Source organism: Charadrius vociferus, unplaced genomic scaffold (assembly GCF_000708025.1).
Source record: "Charadrius vociferus isolate BGI_N301 unplaced genomic scaffold, ASM70802v2 scaffold38, whole genome shotgun sequence".
In the NCBI taxonomy this organism is placed as follows: domain Eukaryota; kingdom Metazoa; phylum Chordata; class Aves; order Charadriiformes; family Charadriidae; genus Charadrius; species Charadrius vociferus.
The window spans coordinates 3,362,318-3,384,438 of record NW_009650176.1 but is presented as its reverse complement, the minus strand read 5'-3'; the positions used below and the strand labels follow the sequence as shown (position 1 = coordinate 3,384,438).

Below are 22,121 nucleotides of genomic sequence, written 5' to 3'. Positions count from 1 at the left end.
CTTCTGCGGGTGCAGCGTGCGTGCTTCGCGTCTCCTGCCGTGGTGGGCTGCGGCTGATGGCACCGTACAGACGTGAGGGATCTCTGCCTGTGTCGTTTCTCCTAAAGGGGAAAAAAGCGTGGTCTGGGGTTAGGGGTGAACTCTAGGTCCCTGTCCCTTGCCTCTGGGCAAGACAATTTGCAGGTTAAACGTTAATTAGATTCATTAGATCAGTGCCCCAGGGTTACTTGCTGATAGGCTTAGGAGTATCAGCGTTCACCTTATTTCCCTGACATTCTTGACTTGAGCCAAAATGTTGAGCTCCATTATTTAGCTCCGTGTCCGTTTTCCTCATCTTCTCTCTCTCTTTCTGCAAGTCCTGCACTTCCCTTGTACAGCCATCTCCGTCTCAATACCAGCATAAGGCATTTCAGCGGCATTTTTTGAGCTATAAAAGACCACGTCACACAACTGAACGGTAATCTGAATAGCATCGTACATCTCAGTGGGTCGTGTTTGTACGGTGAGGCTGTGCTGCGCTGGTAACTGGTACGGGTGAGGTAAAGGATGTTTAATACACCTTAACAACACGCAACCAGTCGAGCAAGCGAGAAGCTAAGCTTGTGTGTAATGATTGTGTAATGCTGTGTAGGTCCAGTTAATCGATGTTTTTAAGCAGAGGTGGTCAACATCAGTGAGGCCACTCAAGTGCTTTGTTGAGCTGGGGCTGGTGGTGGCGTGGGTGAGAGGGCAGCGCTTGTCCGGGCGTTCTTAACATAATGACTTCATTTTCACTCGCTTATAACTTCTTCAGTTTTAATTTCTAGTTTTGGTTGAAAAGCAGGTGACTGCAAATCTGCAAGTTATCTTCTTTTTCCTGATTTGATTTTTTTTTTTTTCTAATCTTACGTAAGCACTGAGGCAGATTGGTTATTTAGGCAGCGCTGTGAAGTTATTTAAAGCTGTGTATGTAACCTTATGTTTTGTGTGCAGACTGCAGGGAAATCTTGCTGCCAACAATGACAGATCAGCTGAAGTATCACTTGGAAAGACAAGAAGATTTGGAGGCTTGTTGCCAGTTGCTGAGTAACATCCTGGAAGTGCTTTACAAGAAGGACGTGGTTAGTATCGTGCGGTTCTGTGATGATTAGCACTTAAAAAAAATGGATCTTAGTAGAATGAATTAAAGCAGGTAACTCCTGATGGCTTAGATTTTTATTCTTTTTTTTTTTCCCCCTCCTCCCTTCTAACCAGTCTCTTAAGTCTTACGAGGATGTGTTGTGTGACATCCCGGGACACTTCTTATTTTTTCTGAGGCACATCCAGTAACAATTTTCCAGATATTAGTTAGATAGTGAGTAAATAGATGTTCTTAGGAGTTCAACCTTTCTCTTACATGGTGTCTAGCCTCTGCCAGGTGGAAAATGTCTGGGGTTTTTTGGTTTGGGTTTTTTTGTGTTTTCTTTCCCCCCATGAGCATTTTGGAAAATGCACACTGGAGTTGTATTGATAGTGGCCTGCTAGGCCAGCCTGAAGTAGGGGTGTGTGTACATATATACACATATACATGTGGTGTGTGTGTACATGTATATATATACATATACATGAACACACACTTTTGTCTACACAGCAAACTTGTTTAGCTTTTTGAAGTGCCTTTTAAAGTTGGGTAGTAGAATTCTCCACCTCAGTACGAGAGAACCTGAATTGGAAAGTGGTGGCTTCTGCATGAATATTGTAACCAGTGTGGTTGTCTTATCCATTCAGACTGTGAACGTATGAGGCGGTTGGGCATGAGAACCTGTGCAGCGCCCTGGGCTGGTATGCAGATGTGTAGCTTGCATAATAGTCCCTTTTTTGTCTTCTTTTGACTTCACACAAATATGCAAATATTGGTGCTTTGCCGGAGAGCTGCAGTGAGTTGAAGTTGGGGCTGATGAAGCGGCTGCCTGACCCTTCTGTCCTACGCAGAATCCCACGCTAATTTAGTTGGAAAGGACCTCAGGGGTCAGCGACTCACATCGTATCTAGCATCTTCTTTGACTATGTTTTTTGGCCTTGTTCTGATTTCTTTTTCTTTTTTTTTTTTTTTTTAAGGTAGTTCTGTGTGAATGCTTCAGAGAGTGGGTTGTTTCAAAAAAAGATTTGGTTTTTTTTTGACAGCTTGGCTGCTTCTTGCGGCTCTCTGTGGGCTGCGTTTCTCTCCCTGGTAGCGACTCTCTTGCGCCTGGCCCCTCGCCTGGGCTGAGCCCCCCGGGAGCGGGGCTGCGCGAGGGGCAGGAGCTGAGCCGGGGGCTGCCCTGCGCCGCGCTGGGTTAGCGGCCGGCTGCCAGGGGGCTGCGGAAAGTAGATACCTATTTGCCAGTGCAGCACAGGGATGGAGAAGGGGACGAGGAAAGGAAGGAGTCAGTGCGAGTGAGGAGCGACGTGAAGTAAAGTTGAAAATGGGCAGGAGCAGCTGAGTGCCAGGAATGGAGAGAGGAGGAAAGTCTTGGAGAGAACTCGCAGGAGAGGAAGCAGTGAGAGCTGCGGGGTACTGAGATAGACTTATTCTTCCCTGCAGACGCGCTTGGTGCCAAAATTGTAAGGTTTATCCCAAAGATGCGTCTGCCAGCAGCAGGACAGAAGTCTGTACTGGAGCGGTAGCTGTGTGTGTATGCACTGATGGGGGCTCCTTCTTCAAATACGCAAATGCGTTTTTCATATATGCAAGTCTGCCGTTGGTAATTCAGCGTAATCCAGTGGTAAGATGTGGGTTAATACATGTATCCAAGGGCAAGAAAAATGGTTCACCTGAACGTTTGTTTGACGGTCAAGAAGCAGCACAAAGATGCTGCTTTATTTAGGCAGTTACCTGGGAAAACGCCTCCAAGTGTTGGCTGTAGAATTGTTTCCCCTTTCCGTCTCACAGCCCCTGTTTGAAATCTTCTCCTTCAGACTAATGAAAACTCTGAAGAAGCCTGGTTATAAACTAAAAGATGGGAGCACATCTCATCTGTTTCTTTCTCCTTGTCATGTGTTCGGTTCAGTTCCTGTAGGCATTGTTCTGCAGGAGGTTTCTGAGCTTGTTCTTAAAGGCCAGTTGCGCTAAATATTTCATTTTCGACCCTTTCTAAAATAGCGGCAGATTACTTCTAATACAGAAGTATTAATTTGAGACAATTGCCTGAAATTAAAGTTCCTTAACCGAAGTTTTGCTTTGCTTTTTTGTTTCTTTTAATTGAGCTGTTGCAGAATAGCCCCCCAGATTTGTTAATGCCTGGGGGCTTTTGATGCTAGAAAAATGACTTAGGAAAGTAAATTTATTAGGTAACCAAATGCCATGGGCTTTGCTATATTTCCAGGGGCTTGCTTTTCATTTAAAGGATGGTAACAGTACATGTTAATTTGTCAGTATCATGTATTAATAAAACAGACTTTGCACGGTGTTTGTTAAAATGGGAGACTAATTGTCTGCTTTTGATCAACAGCAGTGAGTGATGTTTTATTTAACTTCCGCGAGACAGGCGGATTTAAAGGCAAACATAAATAGTTCAATTGTATTGGTGTCTGTTGTATCTAGTTACCACTAATTTATTCTTTTTCCTTAGGGGCCGACACAACGACATGTCCAGATAATCATGGAAAAGCTATTGAGGACAGTAAACAGAACAGTCATTTCCATGGGACGTGATTCGGAGCTCATTGTAAGTGTCTCTTGATGTAAACTTAAATACCTCTGTCACATCTTTTTGAACCTGACTGTAATAGGATTTAGCTCCCAGGTGACCCAAAGCAATCAAAACCTCCTGTAACTGTCTTTGTGTTCAGTAAGCTGGAAAACGCCGGCTTGTAATTTTTCTGTGGTTTACCCAGGGGGAGAAAAAAATACTTAAAAAATATCGATGACCAGGTGATTAGCCAGTTTTTAGATGTCTATGTTAACCAAAATGATGTATTATTTGGAATTAGCCAGCTGAGAAGTGTGGAAATGAGACTTGCGTGTTTGTTACTACATTAGCAATCGTTTGTGTCTGTGAGCATTTACTTGCCTTTTATGACTATAACTGAGATAACCGGGATAACGGCAGGTTTTGGGTGATTGAAGAATAGAGCCCCAAATTATTAAATTTTGAAAACCTAGAGGAAGGGCTGGTGCGGTATCGGCAAGTTACCATGTTCCACTTCGGTGGCATAGCACTGTGATTTTAAAGCCTGACATTTGATTTTTCAACTGTATCATTAATACTGGTCTAAAAAATGGGGGGGAAAAAAAAAATATAGTGCCGCCTGTTGGTGTCTAAAATGGGGATAGATCTTAGTGTGTTTCTGGGAGTCTCACTGCGTGTTTGCCTTTATTCTGCCTTAAGTGGCTGCATCCCGCAACTGATATATAGGAAACTGGTCAAAGTGGGCCAGATTTCTCATCTGTCTGAGTAGCTGTTCTCCTGTTCTACGTTAATTTGGTTCACTTTGGGTCAATACACTGATTTCTTTCTTAAAAAAGGGTTTATTTGTTAGTCAGATGTATCTGAGTCCGTTAGCACTTTTTTTCCGATGTCCCCTTTCTTTGCAATTTTACTTCTCTCTGTAATTGCTCACAGTGATACTCGTATTTTTATGAGAAGGCTCTCTGTCCTCAGCACATCGCACTGATCTGCTGCTGTCCCGTTTACTTGACATGTGGTGGTGCTTGTGTCGACCAACGTACTACGATTTTAGTGTTGTCTTTAGGGTTTCATCCGCTAAGTTTTGGGGGTTTTTTTTGTCTTCCACTTTCATTACTTTGATTTGCGACAATAGTTTTGGTTATAAGAAAGTGATCATGGATTACCAGATCTGCTGTTGGAGCAAGAAATGGTTATAAGCAGAGATCGTTCTTCCCGAATATTCTAGTGCTGGGATGCGGGACCAGTGAAAGGGAGTCAGAAGGTTCCTATGTTACTGTTGCTTTGGCTGTTACCACAGAAATTATTAATAATATGCAGAATAGATATCTTAATATCTTTCTGTACAAGGGTTCAAAACTTGATTTCTTCCCGCAGTTGCGCAGAAGGCGTAGTCTTGGAAGACGTCCATACAGGAAACGTCTTCAGTTACAGTTTGAATAATTAATTACTGTTTTGATGAACGTGATTTAGATGATGCTTTAAACTGTTAATTATTCCTTTTGTATTTGTCAAGTTGTATTTGAAAACTTCTGTATATGTGTTACTTACGTACAGTTGTATTAAAAATACCCATAGTGGTGATGAATACGGCTTGAAATGGCTCTGTCCGCACACTCTGCGGTTGTGTAACGAGTATTAACGGGACTGGCTGTTTTCGAGGACTACTTCCTCCTGTCTTAAAATCCAGTCTGTTGCTGAACAGATGCCCCTGTGATCAACCAGTAACAACTCCTTTTTGTGGCATCAGCAACGTAGGAGGAGTGAAACGCAAGGGATGTTTAGCGAGCATAACTTGACCCCTCTTGGAACAAAATCAGGTTGAAATTATGCATTAAGTTTTCTGTTGGCAATGTTGGTATAGTTTTACCTGGAACTTAAACCATACAGGATGAGTAGGAGGAAGGAATTTTAAAACCAAAGAATCTTACAGAGGCATAGTTCAAGTAACGGTAACTTTTTCAAAAGAAGTAAAATACTGCATGTAGCGATTTGTTTCCGATACAGTTGTAGCTATGTTGGTGTATTAAAGCTGGCATGTTTTCACCTTGAAGAAATACTTTGCTGTGTCATCTTCATCCAAAACGTAATGTTGCATGATACACTTTCAATATAAAAAAAACCCCAAAAAACCAAAAACCAAAAATAAAAACAAAAACCCACCTTGGATCAAAAATACTGAGAAATTGGCATTTACTCCTGTAGACGTGAAGTATATACGCATTAAGATTCAGCAGGCGTTAGCGTCGTTCTGGAAGCATTGCTCTGAGGAACCTGCGTTGAATAGCTCATACGAATGGAAGATGTGGTCCTTCTCGTCCCAGACAAGACTTCTTTTCCGTTTGGTAGCAATACAGGAACATAGTTTGTAACCCCCTTAGGGTGACAGTCGACTTGGTTTAATTTTGCATTCTTTACAAACCTTGGTTCTAATCACTGTGGAACTACAGTGGCGTTTGGGACACGTGAACTTTGTTTACCCCCGTAGATCCCAAAGGCAGTTGAACTTTGTTTACCCCTGTAGATCCCAAAGGCAGTTGTTTGTAGAAATTGTTTCTGGTTTAATAACATTCTTTGTATACCCTTCTGAGTTTGAGGCTTGTGTGACTTACGCTCCTGTTGGTTTCGGCCGTGTGGTAGGTATGGCGGGGAGAGATGGTGTTTCTGAGAGGCCAGAATTTTCTGCGATGAGTGGAGGATTGTAAAGAAATGAAGTGCTCCAGTGAAAGCGCAGTTATCTTGGAACAGAGGTGGTGGAATCGAAATGCTTAAATATAATGTGATTTAACGTTAGTGAATAAAAATCTTCTATTGAAGATGAGGTTGCTAGATGTGCTGATGTAATGGGGACATACGGCGCTCAATTTACAGTTTAGGAGGATATGCAATTAGAGGCTAGTAAAGACATCGTAAATAATTCAAATGACTTTATGTTACAAGCTATGGAGAGGGTTCTTAGGGGTGAGACCGAACAACTGTTACTGGGGCAGTTTCCTTTGGAAAAATGTTTGATGAAAGGTGGATGAGTTGTTGTACCAACCCCCTGACCTTCAGGGTGCGGCGAGGGACCAGCCTGCCGCCACGGGCGTAGATTAGCTCACTGATGTGTTTAAATGTCTTTGCTTCGCTGTGTAACAAACACTCCACCTTAATCCAGGAAACAAGAAAGGATTTTGGTAACTCTTACCTGACACCTAGCGCGTCAGTCTGAATGGAGGAGGTACTGGGGGTGACCTGTTAAAGGTTTTTGGTCTTCAGTATTCTTCAAGGCTGTACCTCACATCTGTGGCAAAATTCCTGTCTGTTAAACCGTACTTTGCCAATTAACCATTTTAATTACTGCAGGTGCCTTTGCTACAGTGTTTAATAGACTGGAAAGATTCTCCAATACTGTTTTTAACTTACCACATTTTTTTTTTTAATTTTTTCCTTCCTTAAATGTGTGAGTTTCTAGATAAAAATCATAAGCTATTTATGTCATATACCTTCAAAAGAGACTTATCTTGAAATAAGATAGACCAGTTGTAAGAAGAAAAACTAGACAATAAATAAAGCAGAGTATAAAAGATGGATTAAAATCTGATTTGACCTTAGTTTTGGTAGAAGTTGGTAGCAAGATAAATTTAAGTTAACATTTGTGATACTGGACGCTCTCTTCTCCCCTCCAGACCTTTTTTTTTTTAAAAAAAAAAAGACCACCCCAAACCCTCAGTTTCACCGGTGTCGGTATTAACTAAGATTAAGCACAGTCTGGCCATTTATATAGGTCGTTTTGGTGAAAGGAGTGAATTTGTATACTTGGAAATTAGGATTAGTTTCCAGCCTGCTGTATCAAATGAGTGTTTAACATGCAAGAAAAAAAATAATCTTGTCACCGCTTTAATACTTGTTGTTATTTTTGACTTCTTCCTGTGAGAATCTCGCTGGTAATCTTTACTCGAGCCGTTTGCGAACCAAGTAGAGGGTTCAGTGGGTGTCACTGCAGTGAAGGTGAGAGCTGGACGCAGCCCGTGGGGGCCGAGTTGGCCGATGCAAGGTCAGGGTTCGGTGCTCTTCACAGAAATTGGCGGCTTTGGGCTCCTTTTGCACGTTCCTAGAGCTCGTCCTGCTTATGGCACCTATAAGAAGGTCACAAAATCTTTCCTACTGAAGAACATGTTGCCTGAAAAAAGTAAACTGAGATGCTTCCTTGGGTTTTTTTTTTTTTTGAAGGATAATTTTAAACCACCTCTTTCCTTGCCTAGTAACTTGTGAAGAATGTTGCATTCCATGCGAGTCAACGTATTGGCCTCCTTCAGTAAATCAGAACTGACCGGACGGGATGGTAGGTCCAAAATGAACCATGGCTGCTCCCTACTTCCTTGTGGTCAGCAGCTTGGTCTGTTTTTCATTTACAAAGCCAAGACAAACCAGCTAGTTGCTGAACTCTTTAATTTCAGAAAGGACATCCAGATGGGGTTTTTGGATCCCGATGTGTACAATTTTTGGAAGACACTTACAGTTGGCAGATTTGTGCAACTGTATGATCATTGTCTATGAAATAGACAATCTTGGATCCTTTATATGGTGGAACAAATTAAATGCTATTTTGATACAGAAAAAAAATAATCTAGCTCATAGGAGCGGAGAGGGCAGGAAGGTGGGTAGGAAGTGTCTTGACTGCCAAGAGACTCCGTCCTGAAGAGCAGCGGCTCTGAAAACCACGTAGTGGTATAGGGTGAACAAAGTTGGTGTGAACACCTGCTGTGATGGGGGAAAAAATGCTACTTTAGATTCACCTGGGATGTGTGACTAGGAAGCAGTGAGCAGGAGAGGACTTTATGACTTTACTGATGAGTAAAGTGTTTCTCACATTGCTTTTTTCCCCCCTCTACACTTTAAAACAAGGATGTGGTGAAACCAAAACAGAAATCCTGCAGAAATCGTCAGAAAGCAGAGAAAGTAAGTGATTTGCAGTGCGAGACTTGAAAGCCATCTGACGTGAATAAAAAGAAGATTTAGAGGTGCCCCTCGGTGATAGTGAAGGAGAATCTCTGAAGGGTGAAGATGACGCCTGTCAAAGGGTAGAGGAGGAGCTGGTGACAGCACTGGAGAGGGTCAAGTGTAAAGTAGAGCAGAGAGTATGGCACTGATGTGGGCAGTGAACGCTGCAATCACAGATCCATCAAAGGCAGCGGTGGATTCTCTATCTCTTGGCATCTTCAAGGCAGGATGCCATTCTGGAAGGCAATAAAATGCAAGTCGAAGTAAAATACGAGTTATTGAGGGTCACGGGAGAGAGTTCTGGGGCTGAAGTTATGTAGGAGTTGAAGCTAGATGTGAATTGTTTTTCTGAGCCTTAGAATCTGTCAAGTTTAGGGTTGACGGATTCCAAAGTGTCGGGTAGAAAGCTTCATTTCCTTCACCGGACTTCTCCGATGTAAAAAAATTATACCTTGTTTTATTGAATTGCATGTTTTCTTATCTTTGGAAAACAGGCGAAATCGTGCATTGCAAACTAATGTCGCAAAAACTGACGTGGTATTTGAGTGATGGTCATGATTTTCTTCCATCGCTAACACCGGGCTTGTTTATGTTGTGATCTCAGTGATGCAGCGACTGGGGATGGAGTATGCCCTAGCAGTGTTCATCGGAACAAACCGCATTCACCTAAACAAATTGACAGCAAATTTCTAGCACTCCCAATTATTTTAATAAGCCACAGTTGTATTTTATGGATGCTGAAATAATACTAGAAATTGTTTCATGCAGTCCATTTCATTCTCCTAGAACAGCATTGTGTTGCTATAGCGGTTATATTTTTAGTGGCAATCCAGTTAACAAATTCCAGTAGTAATATATAACGCGTGCTATTATACAGATGCTAAAGAGACGGTGTAATCTAACAGCGTACTTGATTTGAAAGTGTTCATGAAAAATGAACCTCTTCAATTTTGAAAAAGTGATTAACCTTTAAAACATAGAGTGAAATTAAAGGCGTAGACGGTGGTGTTGCGTCTTAATCAAGAAAAAGCAAACACTTTGTACCGGTGGTAGGATTTTTTCAGTTTTAATCATGATGGTTCAGTTTATCCTGATTTTTTTTTTTTTAAAGTATTTTTACAGTGACTTTTTTTTTTTAAGAAAACAAGTGATACTCACATGAATAGTGTTTCCTAATAGTTCTAAACCAAAGAATGTAACTGTTGCATAATGGAAAGTATATGGACTCAGAAAATAGCAAGTAATATAAAATCACTGCAGTATTTATTGGCTAAAAAGTATTTTTAAGCATGATATGGGAGAAGTGCATATCGCAGATCAGTGTATGGAAGTGCATGGTATTGTCCGTGAACTCAGCAAAGCGATGTTATGTGCCACACTGAAAATAAAGGTGCATTTTCTGCGTTAGAACCTCATACCTGCATTTTATAAGATCTTCTACATCAGGGTGAAAATAGCTTTGTCGGTCACATTTAACTAAAAGCGCTAAAGAATTAGGTTTTTCTCTCGGTGTCTATCTAACCTGAGCCTGAGTGATTCTAAATGTAATACAATATGATACAGTTTACACACTTGCAAAAACATTTTATTACAAATTACATTGTATGGTACGATAGAACACGATATGTAATTTCAAGCAAGACTATATGTATGTTAGCTTTTCCAGTTTTAAAAAAATGTAAAAAATTAAAAATTTTGCAACTTCTTAAGAAAATAGCCTGGACATGTACAGAACACGCCGTGAGAACTTTCACTTTTAGCTCTTATATGTTTCACCAGTGATTTTTTTTTTTTTTTCCTCTATCATTTGAAATGATTACAGAATACTGGTCTCTGGGTGAGTCAGTAACCGCACATAAAACCAGTTCAGTTTTGTGTCAGAGTCCCTGCGCACAAGAACGTTTAGAATAGGTTGATGGGAAAAGCTACTGATTCGGTGACGCTGATGATTGGGAATTGACTGCCATTGAGAGATGCTTGATTTAATTTCTTATAAAAACCCCCAAACACTAGGCATGTTAGCATGGATGAGTTCATTAATTATTAACACTATTTTAAAATAATACTGAATACCGGAGTTTTTCTCGTTATGTCCGTATGTGATATTTCTTCTGTTTAGGGAAAAAAAAAAATAATAATTTTTTGTTTGGCTTTCTAAAACGTGTCGGATGGGCTTTCTTGAAAACAGTTTTCTATTTTGAATTAAAAATGGTATAAAATACATGAAACACGTTATTTCCCCACATGAATCAATTGCACTTCCTTCCTGGTACACAGGAACACCTTTTCTAACCGTTCAGCTTTCGCGAAAGTATTTCAGGATGTTGGTTGCTTATGCTCAAAAACTCGTAGCCCTCTTGAAGGTTTACTGCAAAGGTGACTTTTTTTTCATTAAAGCACGCTGAAATTCAGTTTGAGGTGGACACAGACGCCTTCTGCATTTCTGTTGCCGTTTTAACTTCCTTTTCTTCCTCTTTGCTTTGGGGAGGTGTGGGGGGAATAAGTTGTTTTCCTCAAATTTTCTTGCAGTAGTGGATTTGAGGCTGAGCGGAGAGGAAAGCCCGTGTAAATGAAAACCCTCCAAATCTTTTAGTATGTGCAAACTTTTCTCCTAATGATTACATTTCTTCCACCTAAGGACTGAAGAATTTGTATCTTACTGATGCTGCGGGATATGCAATTTCGAACCCAATCCTTAGTAAACCGGTTTGTCACATGACATTGCCTCAAATGATCTCAAATCCTTGGGGGAGGGGGGGCGGGAATACGACAAGATTCCCACTCTCTGGCCACTTCTGGCATGAGAATTTTTTCCACAAATGGTCATTCTAGATGCAAGTTTAATGACAGCAGCAATTACTTAAAGGGAAAAGTTGCAATTTATAATTCAGAGTAAAATTTTAAGTGTCAAAAAAAAAAAAAAAAAGACGGGGGGGAGGGATTTGATTCCCATCTCTTCCCTAAGCGTGTTGGTTAGCACGTACCGTTAATAGACCGAGATATAATATGTTGGGAAACCCATCTGAGAAGCTTAGTAAATAAATAGCATTTAAAATTACTTCTATTACTTCTTCCAAACAGGTTTCAAAGCATAATGCGTACTGTAAATTTTCTGGTGCCTTCTGCAATAGTGTAGAGGTTTTCCAAAATCTGCATTACAAAAAGATATTAAATTATGGAAAAAGGCCAACAATCTGTAGAGCTTTTGATTGTTCTGTTTGTGGGGTTGGGTGGTTTTGGTTTATCTGTGCCAGAATGGGTCATTTAGACCTTTTGGGTACCAAAAAAATTAAAAGTGAGATCCAGGACAGCTGATTGTCCCACAGCCTCGACCCTGTCAGCGTGGTGTGGATAAAGGCTCGTCCTGACTTTGGGAGGTTTCTCGCCGCTCACCCCTTGGGAGATGAGCAGCAGACTCGTTTGTCTGGTGACGAGGACGTAGCTAAATTAGAAATGATGGTGCGCTGTGGAAATGTGCTAGCTTGGTTGAAGTCTACATCGCATGAAGGCAAATATACATATAGTCACATCTTAGAGATTATTCTTGGTCTTGGACCACATGAAAAATTGTGCTTTGTCCAGGATATATGTGCTGAAAACCGCACTCCCCGATCAACATGGATTTGTAAAACTGAAGACCATTGCAAACGTAAGGCTTGCTTGCTTTTTGTTTTTTCCCCTCCCTGTTTGGAGACAATAAACCAAACCCCCAAAAGGCTTTAAAACAACAGTGATATTTAGCTGCGGACAGGATGACAGCCTACGATTGAACAGGTTAGAACGTGACGCTTTCAGATCTAAAGGGGGGGAGGGGGGGAAATAGCGTTACTTTCCATCTTTGTACAAATTTCAATTCAGGTTTTACATCCCACATTGGTGAACTGCAAATAAAAGTTGGCAAGGTACTCTCTAGCGCCTTGCGTCTGGACGTGAGTTTATAGGTACAAAGGCCTTTTTGGTACACACGGTGAGAACTGAACGCCGCCAGAATGGTCAGAACTACATTGGCCTGGTAACACTGGTCAGTCTACCAAAATCCCGTTATAGATGATTGATAGAACTCCAAATATTTTTTTCAAAGAAGGCCTTGAACTCCACATGTAATGGACTTGGGTTAAAGGAACCAGAGTTTCCATCTTCCATGCTTTTTTGATTCAGTTTTGGATTTTTGCTTGGGAGTGGAGGAGTAGCTCTCCTGAGAATAAGGCAAAGGTGCAACCTGAGTTTCCTCGATAGGATGAAGTTTTCTCAAAACTGGCTGTAGTTTGTCTTCTTGCTGTTTAAAATCCAATTCCACACTAAAAAAGATTGGAAGAAAAATGCAATTAGTTACTCATTATGATGACAGAAAGATTTCAATTAAGCCAACATCTGACACCCATATACAAGCACTTAATTTATGAAATCGAAGTACAAAATAAACGTTTAAATCAATCTTTGCATCTCCTGCACCAAAAGTGAAGGGCGGGGAGGTCAAAAAAGGACATGCTGCGGAAGAAAATAGGAACGGGACTGTGCAAAATTCTCCCCCCGCCCTGCTCTTTAAGGGGGGCTTGAGGATTACGGAAGAAGTGCTGTGAAGTGATTGAAAGCGAGAAGTACTGCTTTTCCCCCTCATCTCTGGGGAGAACTGCCCTTTCAGAGGGCTCCCAGGCTCAGTTCTCCCTCCCGTCTGCGTGGTCGGGGGTCGGGGTGGCGGCGCGGCGCGTGTTCCTGGTGGTCGGCCGTGAGCAACAAGGTTGTTCGTGGCAATTTCTCTAGTTTAGCTGTTTCTTGCGAGTTTTACCATAAGTTAGACCAATTTTACCAAACTGCTGTCATATGTGTGTACTCGTATACACGTGGAAAATATAAATAAATTAAAAAACAATTCTCTGTTACAGTGCAAGCCTTTAGCACATGCTGAGAGCGTCTAAACGTAGCCCTGTAATGAGGGTAACACCATGAAGTCTCCTTGGCCCCCGCTGTAAATGTCTGCTGAGACAAAACCATGGATGGAGCTATTTATTCAGCTGACCAGATGCGTAGGTGAAATGGAAAGAACCTGATTTAGTAGCAGCTAGTGTGTACTTGCTTGTTCCATTGCTACTAAAATGTAATAGGAATTGAGGGAAATACTCATTTAAACGTAAGCTTGCGTTCCAAAAATACACTGAAGCTCTAAAATACACCTCCTGAATTCTAACCGCTGTTGGCTACAAAATCCCGCCGGCAATTAAGTGACATAATAAAGATGAAATTACAACCCTTATTCCAACAGTGTGCGCTACAGATTTTGTTTGTTTGTTTGTTTACTTTCTAAAACAAAAGAACCACATTATGAACTTCAGCAAAAGGTTAACTCTGATACTCAAAACCAAATCCAGGCCACGGAGAGATTCCCCGAAATGTCGTGGTTTCCGCTGCGTTTGTGCAGCAGCTCGTGGCCGACTTCTGTGCTCGGTCTTCTCCTCCTGTCCTGCGCGGTACACTGCAGCGTGGCACCCGGATAGCGGAGGGTGAATTTAGAGAAGATGGTGAATTTAAGGGAATTTAGACCCTGAGGTTAATTTATTCTTCTGTACCTTTTGCTTTGGTATTTTAACCTGAACAGTGAATGATTGAGGGGAAGATCACGTGTGAACGCGTCTGTTGGGGCACATGAGAGGTCCTTCCACCTCTACTGTGGAGGTTTCTTGGGCTTTGCACTGACCACCTTTGCTACTTCAGCGTTGCATAAACACGAGGTTATTGTTCCTGGACGACAGTTCGCTTTTAATAAGTATTCAGTATGTTTTCTAAGTTATTTCTGCCATCTCTTGTTTGGCATAATATCTCATCTAAAAAGATCTAATTTTTTTAAACTTTTGTCACTACTACTCCCTGTCTCGCTTAAGGAGAGTGGCAGCCCACCTTGAATGTACAGTACAAACCACCCGAAGTCATCTCAGAGGGAATTTTCCGAGTCAGCGAGAAGAACAGAAGTCGGGAATTTCTTGTGGACTTCAGTGCCGCCGCCTTTGCGAACTGAGCACATGACACCATCCAGTACCGTCTGCTGATTTAGGTGGATTTTATTTTCCTCTTGGGATGGAGGAGAGGGAATCACAGATGGTAAAAGACGTTTGGGATCTTGTTGTGCTTTGGTTTTTTGAAGAGCTGAAGAGGCTGCCTGTAAGGACTCCCAGTGAAGCCCTAGGAAGGGCTGCTGGAATGGTGTAAGGTGGGGTTTTTTTTGGGTTTTTTGTCTTTTTTTCATCTGGCTGTGCCTAGTTTGGTGCTTGGTTGGTTTTGTGTCTGGCTGCCCCTGGTTTAACCGTTAAACGCATCCGGGGCAAAAGTGTCGGCATTTCAGTGATTGGGAGTGACCTGGATAAACTTTCTAATAGCGGGAGAGAGAAATACAGCAGGTAAGAGTTCACATAGTCAAAATATGTTCCCCACCTCCACGTTGTTAAGCGGTAAAAAGACATTCTAAATCACAGAAGATAATTTTTAAAATTTCCGCTACATGCTGGAGCTTTACCTATGGACAGGGAGTTTGCAGGAGATAGCTGGGTTGGGGAACCCGGTACTGCAGAAGCACGCGATGAGCCCACTGATTAATCTAATAGCCGTCCTTGCTAATGACGTAACTGGAGAACACGTTCTTGTTCGCAGTTTAGCTAGCAAGAAGCAGTTGGGGAGGTACCTGCAGCGTTAATGTTGTGGTAGGAACGGGATATCGGTTGATGGTGAACGCCCCACCACATTAATGCTTTACAGGAACACAGTGAGAGAATCTCGGCATGAAATAGGTTCTTCTCTAAGAGCGCTCGAACTCTCATTAAAGCGGCATGCACACCTGTGCAGAAGTTGGCCTATATTGTAGTTGGGTTTGTTTCTCAGTGTAAATTTTGGGGGGAAAAAAAAGAAAGGCCTTTCAGCTCTGGCGCTGGCAGGGTTTGTTTTGGCTTCTTTCAAAACCTTATTCTTGCAGGAGAGCTCTCTTAAGAGCTGCTTGAAATTGATGTAAAAGATAAATCGTTTAAAGAAAACCAAACCAATCCACCTTGCTGAACAGAATAACTTTTTTCCATAATCAATTTCTATTAAAGATCGACCTCAAGAGAAAGAACCGTGTTGGTTCTAGTCTGTGTGACGAAACCCACGTTATTATCGTTTTCTACTGCATGAAACCATTTGCAGCCCAGTTCAGGCTGTCTTTCACCTATTTACATCAAAGTGAAATATTTTCCTTCTGAAGAGTATAAGGAGGATGAATGAAAACATTGATATTATTCCAGCACTTATAACTGTAAATTTTGCAGAATAATTGATTGTTGCTCAGCAAGATCAATTTATCGAGCTTGGGCGGTTTTTTAAGGTAACTGCTCCGTTCAGGCGAAGGATTTGTTTACAAACTCAGGTTTTGGCGTATATCTTTGTGCTGCAGTAATGAGACAAACCCCTTACTCCGTCATTTTTCACGTTTCTTTCTAAATTAGCTATAGCTGACCTTATTTTTGGTCTTTATATTGAATATGTGAAATACGACTAAATTCAGCAAGTGTTACATATTTGTATGACTTCTTTATATTTTTGTTCTAGAGTTGCAGATGCTCTCCACAGACTGTTCCTCTGGTGTTCCAGTTCTTGCATTCGTGAACTTGATTTTGTCACCTGTTGCGGCTCTGACAATTTTGTTTTGCTTAGCGCTCTTTCTGTATCCCGAGCATCTGGAGGTTTCCTCTAAAAATGACCTTTTCTGGAAATATTCTCTGTGCCACGTGGCTCTCTTCACTTTCAGACTTTGCTGGTTTTGTCTCTCCTCTAAGCCTCCCCCTGGAAACTCCATAAACCTAATTAGTGAGGGCAATATGTTCTTCTAGCATTACGCATGATGGAGATGATGATAATTAGTGGCTTTGGAAGCGTTTTTCCTTAGGTGAAATAATAGTGTTTTTCAGTAGACTGACAGTTGTGAATAAGCCCTACAAAACCAAGAGATGAATCTATATAGTAGCTAATGCTGCTATCACAAACACTGGCCTGATACGTCTGATTAACACACTGAAGGTTCACTTACCTACAGTATTGCCGAATTTGGAACATGGGGTTGGAGTTTCTCCACGTTCAATGCCTATCTCGATTATTTTTCCTGTGCAGGAAACGCCAGTGCAGTAGTCTGGGTTTGGGAACACGTATAAGCCATAAAATTTTGTCTGTGATAAATATTTTGGTTTTCTGAGTTTCCTCCCCAAAGAAAGTACATACATACAAGATTTACAACAGAAACTTTAGGGTTTGGGCAGTTGCCTGCGTATCGGCGTTTGCATAGATGTCATTCCTGGGAAAATTTGGCCAAATAAAATCAAATAGCAGACCTTCGAGAATTTTATTTTGATGTGCTCATTAAACACAGGCGAGAACTTTGTAATTAAAATCTCCGAAATCCCTTCAGAGGGAGACGGGTCTAGTCCAGGACTGCTCAAACATGGCTTTGCAATTGCAGCTCTCGGGGGCGTTACTCCGTGCTTGACGGAGCCCCGGAGCTGAGCCTGCTGCTTCTGTCATCTCGCTTTCTGCGAGGGACTGATACCAGCGCAAAGGGAACCCAAAATGAGATTTTTTGATGATGCCACGATCTGGTTCTGTCCCTAGGGAGAACCACTGACGCCCTGTGGAAGTTGGGTTTGTAGCGAATGAGGCCGAGTGTTGCAGAAAGGCAGAGGGGGACAGTAGGGCAGTTGAATGCTGCCTTGAAAACTGGTTTTACACATGACTGTTAATTTTGGAATTGAAGGCAACGGGAACCTCTGCGGGGTTTCTGTGCTTGTTTTGCTTTGGGCTTTGCGTCCCTCAGCCATTGCTCTTTGTGTTTGTGGAATGGAGTTGTTGTGTTCGGAAAACAATGAAGACGCGCGTACCGTAATAAGGAGTACCGCAGGACAGATTTGGCACTGAACTATTTTCTATGCAGAATGTGAATGGTATTCAGGAAAGAAAGAGAAACAGAATCCGTTGAATAGCTGCCCATCAGCGAAGGTGCCTGGAGCCCTCGGGGAGAGCAGTAAAGAACCGCCCGGCTTCCTAATTGAGCGCTGACGGTGCAGGGGCACCGATAGAGGCAGGGTGCTTTGGCCTCCGGCCGTTCTTGGAGACCCTGAGAACATCTCAAAGGTGCTTTGGGGTTCGCTGGCAGAAGATGCCGGGTGCGCGTGTGCGATATAATGCGGGCGGGTGAAATCCAGCGCTTTCAGGAGGTGTTAAAACTATGTCCACAGGGCCCATTCTGTGACGAAGGGGGTGATGTGAAGCCAAGGGGGACCATTTGGACGCCTGGCTCAAGGCACACACGCAAGGTGGCCACCTTGCTTGGGCCATTTCTTTCTGGCTAATCCCATTAGGGACTGGTGTGGTGGATTTGCTGGTTTTGGCTTCGTGGTTTGGGGTTTTTTAAATGATTTTGAGAATGTATGTTAATGAGTTTATTTTTTGCATGCTGGCAGTAGAGTGAACTTGTTCTAATTTTGTTGCTGCAGAAGGGATCGAAAACAGAGTTTGAGGAGTCATAACCATTTGGTTTTAAGCATATGGACTGTGGGAGGGTATCCAGCAGCAAGCTTAGAAATATGGATGGGTTTTCTTCTTTTTTAACACAGTCACACGTTATTAGCATGAATCATTTTACGACTATTAGACGCTAATGATGGGATATGTTGGGTACTTGTAAGATGGCCGGATCAGCATAATTAGGGTTCAGGACCGGGCTACTGAGGGCTTTATCCAGTTGTCCCTCGAAACCTCCAAGGATGGAGCCCGCACAGGCTCTGGGCAGCCTGTCCCTCGGCTTTCTGCCTCCTGGGAAAACCTTCCTCAATCTGAGCCTTTCTCCTTTCAGTCGGCACCCCTTCTGTTTACCTTTTTATTACCTAGTTTGTAATGTTAAGGCCCAAATCCTGCAAGCATTTGTAGAGCAGCTTAACTCTTCGCTTTTAAGTAGGCCAGGTGAAGCAGGAATTAAGAGTATCATAGTGCCTCTTTCTGGGTCACGTTAATTGGATGACACGGCATTAGTGCGTGCCACATCTTGGAAGAACGGGATCCCGATAAGCACTTATCACTCGAAAATTAGCTTAATACACTTTTAAGTGATCTGTTAAATTTCCTATTTCAACCTGAAAATCACAAATGCCGAGGATGCAACGCATTGTCAGTGTTAGCAAGCCATTAAGATCCATTTTTTCAACTAAGCATCTTACAGTCTAGAGACAAGATGAGAGAGAACGTAAGTTAATTAACGCGGGTAGGAAATAAAAAGATGGTGAAAATTACTATTCTCATCGTTTAGTTACCTGATTTTGCTATACTGATGGAGCCTTAAGAATTAGTGTCTGCTTGTCTTGTTTTCACTTGGTAGTGCCATATATATTAATCTTAATTATCACTGTATCTATCTTAATGAGTGAAATACTTCCATGTGGGCTCTGCGCTAACTAGTTAACTCGTATCACCATGATTTTAACCTGTTTCATTTGCCACTGTTGTATTCTGTTACATAGATTCTAATAATATATTTGCTGGTGAATAGTTGGAGTACACCTTAGAATAACTTCAATAGCAAAGACAAAATTGAACTCTGAAACCCAGCATAATTCATAATTTCAAAGCAGTAAAAAATAGCCAAATTAATGGTGGATACAGCTTTGAGTAATTTTTCCCACCAAGAACTAGAGTAGTCTACTCGCGATTTGTTCCCCCCTCTGCAGAAATTGGTTAGTGATTTGATTTAGTAAAAAGTTTGCTTCCAGAAGCTAAAGTAGCCTTGTAAAAGCTATTGAGCACTTCTGACCTTTGCGACTAAAGGGAAGTCTAGCATGACTTCTTCAAGATGCTCCTTCGCGGAAATAATTCACGATAAAGACCTTAGAATAATGCACAAAATATTAAACAGAAGACTCATTTTCTCATCTAGATTTCTGTTCAAGGATTAAAGTTCACACGGGATGGTAATTTAAACAGGAGCAGAAAGGGCAGTTCCACTAGAAGGTAATCACGGAATAAAACAGGCTGCGAAGATTTGGTCCACGTGGTTGTGCGTGTTATAGACTTGGTACGGTTTCTGCATATCAATGCAATTTCTTCTTAATAGCAAGCTTGTGCTGGACTTCAGTATTTCGGTTGACTTTGTCCAGGCAATACACCCTAATAAAACTTATTTTCTATCCTTAACATTTTCAATGGTAAATCTACATTAGTTTGTAAAAGATGGGTGTAAAAGGGTGTCTTTTGTTTGTAAGTTTGTCTTTTAGTTTGTGGAGGATACTTCTGAAGCTGCTTTTTGGCCTGGGTGTATGAGATATTGAGGCTAATGCATAGATGAACGTTTGACACAGATTAACATTTGATAAAATGCTTGTTTATTTTTACTACTTAATCAAATTTTTTTTTTTACTACCCTTTTAAATCCTGCCTGGAAATGACAATTAAGACACGATGCTGAATACTTTTTACTGTCTGTTCTAGACTGTTGCTATGGAGTCGGGACTTTATATTCGGGCTTTAAAACCAGTAGTGATGATGCTGCCCAGTAAGTTTTTTCTGCTGTGTTTGAGCTTAGAGCTCCACAGGACAGAGCCCAACTGATCCTGTCCTTACCACAGTCCTGGTGACCCCAGGCTGGTGACACCGTCGGGGTAATGACTCGAGCCTTTCCTCCGCCTCAGAGTAGCGGCTAAATGGGTATTTAATTGGGAGCGGAAGCGGTGAATTGATGTGCGCTGCAGTACGGGATGCGGTTAACGTGGCTCATGTCCTGCAGTGGAAGAAGGCATCGGTGGTGCCTGTGTCTGGAATTGCCCTCAAGTTCTTGACTGTATTTCTCATCGCAGAAATCAGTAGAATTTTGAGGGAAATGGGTGATCAAATTTAGATGTGTTTCTTCTCCTATTGATTTCTAGAGCAGTTTAAGTTTTTGGTACTTCCTCTTTTTAATAGCGTTTGATCAGTTGCCGATTTATTAAAAAAATTAGAAACCAACCTGGTTTTCCGTTTTTCTTTAATACGAAGAAGTATGTATTCTTTTCAATATAAAGACAAAACAATATGAAAATAGATTAGGAATCTTAGCAAAAAATGTACATTTCATGTGCTAAATAACTGTGTTCTCAAATCCCTATTCTTAGAATACTTATTAAAAGTATCAGCTTTGTTGGTACTAAAAAGCAGCAAAAGCCCCTAAAGTACGAAAGTGGGATTTTTGTTTTGTGGTTTGTTTTTTTTTTTTTCCTTCCTCATTGTCTCTAGCTTTTGTGCTAGATAATATTAATATTCTAAAAAGTCATCTTGAGGGGAAAGAATTTAATTGCCAGAATGTAGAAACAATCAATGTGTCTCATCTGTGCCATGGCTGACATTACAGGATGCAGTCGGGTAGTCAGTGGGGCAACTTAATTGTTCCTCTAAGATGCTGTTTCGCTGCAGTTGAAAAATGAAGGTTTGAAACAGCTTTGATTTTTATTTTTTTATTTATTTAATGTTAATGTGTTCAAAATTGAATCTTATTTAAAAAAAAAAAAAAGTCAATTATGGAAAAGTTAAGGTTTTCTCTTTAAATTATCGATTTGTCCCATAAGGGCATTGATTATATTTTTCTTAAATCTCCCCTATCTACTACTTGGGTGATGGTGCTCAAGACTGAGAAGGGTCCAAAATAGGAGCATGTTGTAAAAGCAGTCAGTGGAACGTGCAGTAGGTCAGCTGGGATGATCCCTCTGGTCCGACAGTGACATTTTCAGAGAGCTCGTAGGGTCCGGTGCCCTCCAAGATACCCAGGTTTGCAGTGCATCTTGGATGGTTTAATCTGAATTTAAATTTCTGTTCTGAAAAGGTGTTTTGTCCTAAAGAGAAATCACGTAACTCTATGCAGCGCTCGGCATGCAAGCTCTTTGCGCAGCTGCGGTGTGTCGCATTGCATCTAGATCCAAGAGTGGCTTTAGCATCCTTACTAATGAAATGCTGCGCTGCTTTCAGAGGCTTCAGTGCCGTAGCGTTTGACTTGTGGAGGAGCAGAAGCTCCTACAGGTCGGGCTGTCGTAGTGGGAGTTTTATCAGGGAGTTTCTCTTTTATCCCTTCTGGCTACTTATCTTGTCTTAGTAATTCGGTCTTCTCATAGTTCCCCTGTTTTGTACTGTCGTCTGGTTTTAGACTTCTTGCCTGCAGCGTATATTCTCCTAATCTGTCAAAAAGCTGAGCTGATTTTTGCTAAAACTTCCTCGGAAACACTGCTTTAGGTGAATGCCCGGTATTGAGAGCTTCCGTCCAAACGGCCATCCGGGTGGGAAATACTGAAGCGCAGGGCCTGCCTGCTGCCCTCTTGGTCTGTCATGGAATCGCAGAACGGTTTAGGTTGGAAGGGACCTTCAAGACCATCCAGTTCCACCCCCCTGCCCTGGGCAGGGACACCTCCCCCCAGCCCAGGTTGCTCCAAGCCCCGTCCAACCTGGCCTTGAACACCTCCAGGGATGGGGCAGCCACAGCTTCTCGGGGCA

General features: G+C 41.8%; 2 protein-coding genes across 2 annotated transcripts in view; one reads left to right on the top strand and one right to left on the bottom strand.

Moving 5' to 3' along the window:
- The window catches only part of DOCK1 (dedicator of cytokinesis 1), a 304,390-nt gene that overhangs the window by 72,286 nt on the left and 209,983 nt on the right, over nucleotides 1–22,121 (top strand). The window contains exons 26-27 of the mRNA XM_009892748.1: nucleotides 973–1,100; nucleotides 3,570–3,665. Of these exons, the coding sequence (XP_009891050.1) occupies nucleotides 973–1,100; nucleotides 3,570–3,665 (224 nt within the window). The remainder of the gene's footprint in view (nucleotides 1–972; nucleotides 1,101–3,569; nucleotides 3,666–22,121) is intronic.
- The window catches only part of FAM196A (family with sequence similarity 196, member A), a 33,271-nt gene continuing 23,873 nt past the window's right edge, over nucleotides 12,724–22,121 (bottom strand). Inside the window, exon 3 of the mRNA XM_009892719.1 lies at nucleotides 12,724–12,907. Coding sequence (XP_009891021.1) covers nucleotides 12,724–12,907 — 184 coding nt within the window. The remainder of the gene's footprint in view (nucleotides 12,908–22,121) is intronic.